Raw genomic sequence first — 8,335 nt, 5'->3', positions numbered from 1 at the left:
TTCAAACACAGATAGATTCAACTTGTCAATCCCAGAAAAATCCTGCACTTTTCAGGCTAATATAACTGTTATCAAATATGGCAATATACAGAATCAAACACTGATAGATTCAACTTGTCAATCGCAGAAAAATCCTGCACTTTTCAGGCTAATATAACTGTTACCAAGGACGGCAATATGCAGAATTCCAGATACTACTGTACTACAGAATTCCAGATGCTTCGTCCAGGTATTATGACCTTAATTCTTAAAGCTCCAGCCTCTCGCAAAAAAGACATAACCGCCGATGCGTTAGACAGGTTAAGCCCAAAGTTCAGTTAAGAAAGAAGATAAGCTCAACATAACTAAAACTGAGGTATGATCGTATCAATTCACTACTTCACTCGCCAGTGATAAATGGATGGCCAAGTGCTTGTGACACAGTAAGCCTCTTTTCTGGATCTAAAACGAATATTTTTTCCAGGAGATCTTTAAACTTGGACAGCAACTTTAGATCCTCGCCTGGGAAGCTTGATATTTTGGAGCCAACACCCTTTGATTTAAAGTTCATCAGCAATTTATTCACAGCCTACCAGAAACAAAAAGATATCAATAATATTTCCTTTAACTGAAAATACTAAAAGAGAGCGTCATCAGTTTACTGAAGTATAAATAATCGGCATACCTTTTTCATCATCAGGTTCTCATCAGTAACATGAAAATTAAGGTCATGGTCAAAGTGTTGACTTGTAAAGGCCCCCTGTATAATTAAGAAAAATTATTTTATTAGAAGGAATAACAGTGAGTACAAATGCTACCGTACATACTTTCTTATTCTCAAGAATATACAGAAGTACGTACTCCTACATCATAGGAAGTAATATATCTCCATCATCATTTATCTTACCTTTCGAAGCATCTTCTTAGGGAATGGGCCCTTCAATTCCATGTGAAGCCAAAGCATGCCATTGTTGGTCCCACCAGGAAATAAGATTTTTCCTGTGTAAAGTTCAAATAGGCAACAGCCAACAGACCACATATCCAACGCATGATCGTAGGGCAATCCAAGAACTGCAGGAGGATACCAAATTACTATGTTTGCATGCAAGTCCACAATAATTTAACTTATATAAGAATATAATGAAATGATTGTACACGTCAAGTAAATAACTTACTTATCTCAGGCGCTCGATAGAAGCGGCTCACAAGAACTGGTGTGATATCATTTCTTCCAGCAGACAAAGCACTACCGAAATCGCATAGTTTCAACAAGCTTTTCGACCCATTTACCTACAAAAATATGCAGTTACAGAAACTTGAAATAAGCTCATTTTTAGAATTTCCCTAAATCTTGAAATAAGCTCTACGAGTATGACCTATACCAAAGACAATTAAGATACTTGGTAAGAAGACATACCAGTATATTATCTGGCTTAATATCACAATGGAGGATACTGCAACACTTTAGATGCTTCAGCGCGTTGAAAAGCTGTTTTGAGTACGTCCTCACAGCAGTAAGCTTCAGCCCTATATCGCGACCAAATTTCTTTATAACCTCACGAAGATTCATATGAAGAGATTCAACAACTAAACAGGGATGATCTCGATACATGAAACTAGAAATAAACCGCACACAGTGTCGTCTGTCTTCACGATCTGCATTTGACAATTTTTCCAATACAGAAGCTTCCCTCTTACCAGATTTGTACCTGTACGATCAAAATGCAAAAATACAAGGTCAAATGCTATTTTACCATATTGGATATATGGTCTAGAAAGGAGAGAAGTTGTAGTGAACTCAACTTACCTTTCTTTTGTTTCGTCATTGCAGATAATTTTGATAGCAACTTCTTCAGGATCATTTTTCCCAGCTTTTAGATCCTTTGCCTGGACAACAGTTGAGAAAACTCCCTTTCCATAGCCTGCTGTAATTCTGTAACGGCCACCTAGCACTTCCCCCAAGTGGTACTCTGTATAAAAAGAAAAAATGTAAACTTGAATAATATAGGAATAACGGAGAAGTAGATACTGAAAAGGTAAGATCAATAGAGCCTTACTGTAATATCCATCCTCATCATCCCAGTTGTCGCGGATCCCTTTTTTCCTGATATGCATACCATCTAGATTACCCTGCATAACACAACTATCAATAGGTGAGCACAAAAAAAATACTGGTGAAAGCTCTCAGGCAAAGAAAATTGAAGATAAAATTGCCAATAGATTAGCAAGACTGTTAAGAAAAAGAGAATATAGAACAATTCTGAAGTAAGAAATAACAGTTCAGTTGAAGAATATTAGAAAGCAGAAGGAATAAAGCTTACCGATTTTTGAACTCTAATAGGTGATACTCCAAAAATATCACAGCAAAGTACATCTGAAGATCTTCCACTCTGTAAATTTTTTCAAGATGTCAAGTAAGAATCCTGGCTGAGAAAATGGCGAGCAAACAAGTGAACGCGAAAAAGATTATTACCATGGGAATGCTCTCTTCAAAACCTGAAAAACCTTTCGTCCTTTGATCACCAGATTCCCCCAAGTTGATTGAAATGTTAGGCTGGGTAGGATGAGATTTCCTCACAGTGTAGGGGTTTCCATTAACGGTCATATTTGATGGCTCGTGATTATTTCCAATCTTTCCCTCAACCATTAAGGTGACTGAATAAGCATCTTTCACTTCAGTAGCAGCAGCATCTCTATCCAGTGATGTTACTTCTGCCGACGATAAAGCTTAGATATCAAAATATGAATAACATAGCCTTTTCATATCAAAACAAAAAAAATCACACAGAAATATGATTTAGTTTAGTCAAAACAGGGTACCTTTACTATCTAGGCAAGGCACAGGTTCCTGCTGTTCCTTCTGCAACTGGCGTTGCCTGTGTTTCTCCAGAATAGCATCCCTCCTCTTTCTTGCTTCCTCCTTAGTTTTTTCAGGATCATCTTCTTCTTGCTTTGCAAAGTGTTCAAAGTTATCTTGATCTTCCTCCCTGACATCATCACACAACAACTTTAATAAAAAGTAAATGAAATGAGGCTATAGAACAAGAGAATATGAGTATATGAGTAACCTTACTTGAAAGATTCATTAATGATTTCCTCAGATCTCTTGGTTCTGTGATTGGCCTCACTACACTTCTCCCCAGATATTGGCATGTCTTTGGGATTGCTGAAAAAATCATAGTTAACATGTGTAGAGTCATTTTGCTCATATTTTCCATTTATTTCTCCCGTCCGATGAGCATAATTTTTGTTGGCCCCAAAGTGTCTCATGTCTCCGTCACCACTGAGCTTCTCCATTCCATGTATGTTGCCAACCATATCTCTTAATTTACAACTATCATTAGTTTTATCATTTTGCCTTGCATCATCTTTGTGTCTTGTGCTACTACTTCGTCTATCCTTTTCCATACAAATCCTTTTCCTTTCCTTATAGATCCCTCTTCCAGTCGCCCACCTCCTAGCTGAATATCTATCCGGCTCAATACATCTATCATCAGCATTCTCATGTTCAGAAGCACCCGTCACAAAATTTCGCAGGCCATTGGCTTCAGATCTAGTTCCTCTGTAAGCATGACTAGACCTCAAGCGATCCATGTTATGAGCTTCACTGTGTTGTCTTGGGTAAGGATATCTCATATAATGGTCTTCTGTTTGAGAAACTTTAGACCTAGCATGACGTTCATCTCTGCCATTCTGCATCCTGTTACTCTCTTTTCTGGAAACAAGATACCCCTGACATGATCTTGCTTCTGTATCATTCACCTCAGCATCCTTGTGTTCTATTTCCCTCTCACTTCTTGATTGTGGAAATCTTGACATCCTTTCAAAGGGTTCATTACGTTTACTGTATTTCCTGTGACTTGAACCGGTAGTTCCATTTTCAGAATGATACGAGTTCCGTTTATTGGCTGAAACACCATACTTTTCAGATGGATCACTGGCCAGTCCAGAGGCATGCAGCACATTTGCATCAGATTTATCATCACATTCCTACAGTTAAAATGAACTTCAAAGTGAGTTCCTCGAGTAGCAGAAAAGCAAGCATGACTAAAAGCCTTTTCGGAAAAAGCATGACCAGAAAAATCGGAACGACAAGACAATCTAAGAAAGCTTCTTCCTAATATATCGTTAGCACGTGCTGACCAGCAGCTCTATGTCAGTATGCTAGGCCCAGTTTATTGTCATTATCAGGTGAAATCTATGCGACACTGCTAGTCTGGTATCAAACTATCAACGGTAATTCAGATATACCCAACCGTACAAGCTTGTGCTAGAAATAAACAAATAATACAAGCTGCATAAATGTAACAATACAAAGTACATGCTAACAGGTTAAACAGCTGGCATCTCAAAGGTATGCTAACAATCTTGTGCATTAGAATATACGAAGTAATAGGTAATGAAGAATAGTATTTTCGTCAGAAAAACAAAAAAAATGCTATGAATAGGCTTGTGTTAGTTTGTGATTACTTAAAAAAGAAAAAAAGTCGCGGGTTGTTTTAACACTTTTCCCAGGATGTTTAATTGTTTGCACAAAATAACTTCAAGTCACAAACAAAGATATGAACCTTTTAATTCCCTTTTTTGTGCAGTAAAGGGGTTCCCCTCTGGTTTATTGGTTACAAACTATCTCAGAGGAATCTAAACAATACATAATGCTTTTTATGAACCAGTTAAATAAATGTGCTTCAGAGTTCAGAGAGCTCAGAGTATCCAAGTATGTAAAACACCAAAACTTTGAATAGATGCATGGAACTACTGTATACTCGGTTTCACTTATTACCAAGACTAAGACCGACACCTTCCTATGAAAGTTTTAACCAAATTTAATTGTAGTTATCTGCAAATGCTTTGCCATCCTACATGATGTGTGCGCCATAAATTTCGAAAAGCAAAACAAAACAATTACACATTATTCCAACTGAAATTCACACGAAAAGAAGAAATTATGGATCAATGGAAAAGGGCAACGAAAATAACCTATACCCAACGGCAACGCAACGCAGGGGGGTTCGGAACAGACCGGAGCAGGTGCCAGACCGCAGAACACCGACCCGGACTTGCCGATGGCCCTATTGTTGGCGGCGTCGTCGTCGTCTAGTATCTCACCGTCCTCTGCCTCGCCCCGATCTGCCCTGTCCCCGTGGCGGTGGCTATGGTGATGACGATGGAGGCTAAGCTTTTGGCGCTTCGGGGAGGAGGACTCCACCGCGTCGTCGCTCAGCGGTCGGCGGCGGTGCCTGGAGGCCGAGGGCCGCGAGAGGGGCGCCTCTTGGCTGCCCATGGCGACCGAGGGAGCGGGCTGGGGCTAGGGTTTGGTGGTGAACCGGGGTGGATCGGACTTTGAAACAGAGCTCGATCGTATTCGAGAACGATGCGCGCGTGTATTAGGTCGGTTAGGGTGCAAGGTCGAGAGGTGGACGAGATACTGTATATTAAACGAACGTTGGAGCAGGGCAAATCCGGGCTACAATGTGAGCGGATGCGACATCGTTCAGACTTCAAACCGGATTCCGAACCACGCTGCTCCACTTTGTGTCACCAGCCATATATGCGTCGCTTGTTTGGATCACGGAAAGCAAGGTTTGTTTGAATTTCATGCACAAATTTTACACCCATTTCAAACAGGGTCTTAGTGTTTACTCCTAGTAGAACACTAACAAGGAAACACATTTCTTGTTCACGATCCACTTCATGGCTCCATGTCCCAACGCTACACAAGTGCCGGTCAATATATACACACAGGCATTGCCCTTCCCTCCATAGCTCACCTTCACCATCCGAATTCTATCCGTGTCGGTCCATACTATTCGCAAGAGATCACTTCTTTCTTTAAGTCATAGAATTTGTGATGGTAGTTATGATATGATCAAGAACAAACTTTTGGCTATCCCTTATAGCCGCTAAAGGAGTATTGTGGAGCTCTGAGAATAGGAGGCACCGGTAAAAATATATTGAGATGAACATAATGCAGTGGTCAATTGGCACGGGATTAGGGGGCACAACGCATAGTTGAGGATAGTCGTTGAACCACTTCTCGTTCTTTGTCGACTTGCCAGCCAGATAATTAGTTAGTTGTTGTAATAGTGGCACACAAGTCCCTGGTGGTGTAGCAGATGATCGTGCTTGGTTGCATAGTCGTTGTGGTGGAGCTGGAGCTAGCCGAAGCCCTATCTCCAATTGCTTGTTCTTTTTCTAAATAAGGGTCTTCTATGCAAATTTCATGGACCTAGTAGTATTTTCCTTCTCATTTGAGGTTTTTCTTGTATAATGTACTCCACCGAAGTTATCTTAATGCAGCATCAGGGGTCTCGAAGGACCCCTCTACTGTTCAGAAAAAATCGTAACGTCCAAACTTCTAAAATTCGGACTTATTTTGCAATTACGCAATACATGTGTACTAATAAAACTCGGCCTCCTCCACATCATCGCTCAATGGCCACCGGTGGTGCCTGGAGGCCGAGGACTATGGGATGGGCGCCTCTTCGCTGCCTATGGAAACCGAGGGAGCGGCCCGGGGCTAGGGTCTGGTGGGGGAACCGAGGTGGATTGGAGTTTAAAACAGAGCTCGATTAGATTCGGGAACGATGCTCACGTGTGTTAGGCCGGTTGGAGCGGGGCTGCAAGGTCGGGGGTGAATAGTATAATGAATGAATTTTGGAACAGGGCAAATCCGGGTTGTAATGTGAGCTGATGCGACATCGTTCAGACTTCGAACCAGATTCTTTTCCATACAGGGAATATATTAATATTAAGAGATACCAAATACACACAGACTCTGCGACCATGTAATACCCTAATAGCATTATGGATGCACACAACCAAAAAAAGAAAAAAAAAGAAGCTAAGAAAACAAAAACCCGCTACGGTATTCTAGCCCTAGCAACAATACAACTGCCACCAAACAACACCTGAACTCCGGGCTCTCCAAAAGCGACGCAAGAAGTGAACAGTGCACAAGCACTATCGGCACCCGATCAAAAACCTTAGATTTTCACCCAGAAAATAGTCCCTGCTATCAAAACAATTCCTTCAACAAGATCATTGCAAGTCATAATCAGTTAAAACTAGATCTTGAATTTTAATCCTGAAATGTAGAACTCTGAACCACGCTGCTATACTTTGGGGATTCCAAGTTGAAGCAGTACGTACACAGATCCGAATTTTTACACCGGTCAGCGGTAACTAGCGGACACGCAAAGGCCTCTCAAACATTTTTAATTTTTTTTGCGTTTGGATCACGAAAAGCACAAGGGTTTGTTCGAAATCGATACACGAGTTTTACACCCATTTCAATCGGCTCAGATTAGTAACGAACTTTACACGGAAAAGCATACGAGTATTTTTAAGGTAACCTGGTACTCTATTTGGAGGATGGGAGTACCAGACATATCTAGCCATCAATTTAGCAGGGCATTTTTTACTTTTTTAGTTACCCTTGATACATCATACGCCGCCGCCTCTACCCTCCTGATCGTGCTCCACATCCAATCTTTCGAAACGCCATAGGTCGGCTCCTTCCGAGCTCACGCTGCAGACTTCATTCCGATCAAAAGCAGCCCTCTCCATATCGTTACCCCATCCCAACCATCAAAGCCTCTGGTTTAATTTCAGCACAATCTTTTGGGCTATCTGCTATGCATGAGACGATGAACCAACTGCTAATTTGAGTCCATGAAGTTCAATCCAGATCTAATGAAAATGATTTGATTTTGATTTGTATGGAAATTAACACCTCCTCTGTGTGAATTAAGTTGACTCTGTTTGGTTCTAGTTCATCGTACTATTATGACGAGCATGGTTCAGATTAAACTTGTTAGGCATCTGTAGTGGAGATCGTATTCAGGTATAATTAAAAAATAAGTTTTTCCGACGGAGGTGTAGATCCCTGCCGTGGGGACTTGCTACGCTCATCCCATGATGAATGTGGAGACTGGTAGGAGGCTCGTCTTGTCATCTCCATCCATGGGTGGATGTGGACTAGTGGTGGCGGCGTCCGGGCTCCGGCCGCCAGGAAGATGATCATACGCTTTTAGATTTCATATACTTCGCCGTATATTCTTGGAAAGCGGATTACGGTTTTGCCCCTCGGATCAAGGTACTCCATGGCTTTTGAGTTAGCACTCCATAGTATTAGTGGTGGAGTACCAAAACATTCTAGCCATTGGATCAATAGGAATGAACGGCCCATACTAATTTTGGGGGTACTGTAAAAGTCCCTGGTACTCTATTTGGAGGATGGGAGGAGTACCAGACGGGCTCATCCATGCATATTTACCACCAACCACCAGAACACCTCAGATTAAAAACGACTGCATCTTCTTATCAGTCACAAGTGCCTCTCAATATATATTCA

At 41.2% G+C, this 8,335-nt stretch overlaps 1 protein-coding gene across 1 annotated transcript; it reads right to left on the bottom strand.

Moving 5' to 3' along the window:
• Positions 1–222: 222 nt before the first annotated feature.
• Positions 223–3,964, bottom strand: LOC127293203 (uncharacterized). The gene is made up of 11 exons (XM_071819654.1): positions 3,053–3,964; positions 2,800–2,966; positions 2,403–2,691; positions 2,301–2,370; positions 2,037–2,109; positions 1,787–1,949; positions 1,397–1,688; positions 1,155–1,269; positions 887–1,050; positions 665–739; positions 223–568 (listed from the first exon to the last, which is right to left on the bottom strand). The coding sequence occupies exons 1-11, from the start codon at positions 3,796–3,798 to the stop codon at positions 380–382; spliced, it is 2,343 nt and encodes a 780-aa protein (XP_071675755.1). The 5' UTR covers positions 3,799–3,964; the 3' UTR covers positions 223–379.
• Positions 3,965–8,335: the final 4,371 nt, after the last annotated feature.

This window comes from Lolium perenne, chromosome 4 (assembly GCF_019359855.2).
Source record: "Lolium perenne isolate Kyuss_39 chromosome 4, Kyuss_2.0, whole genome shotgun sequence".
Lineage (NCBI taxonomy): Eukaryota > Viridiplantae > Streptophyta > Magnoliopsida > Poales > Poaceae > Lolium > Lolium perenne.
The sequence above is the reverse complement of the archived record's forward strand: the minus strand, read 5'-3'. Positions and strand labels throughout refer to the sequence as shown.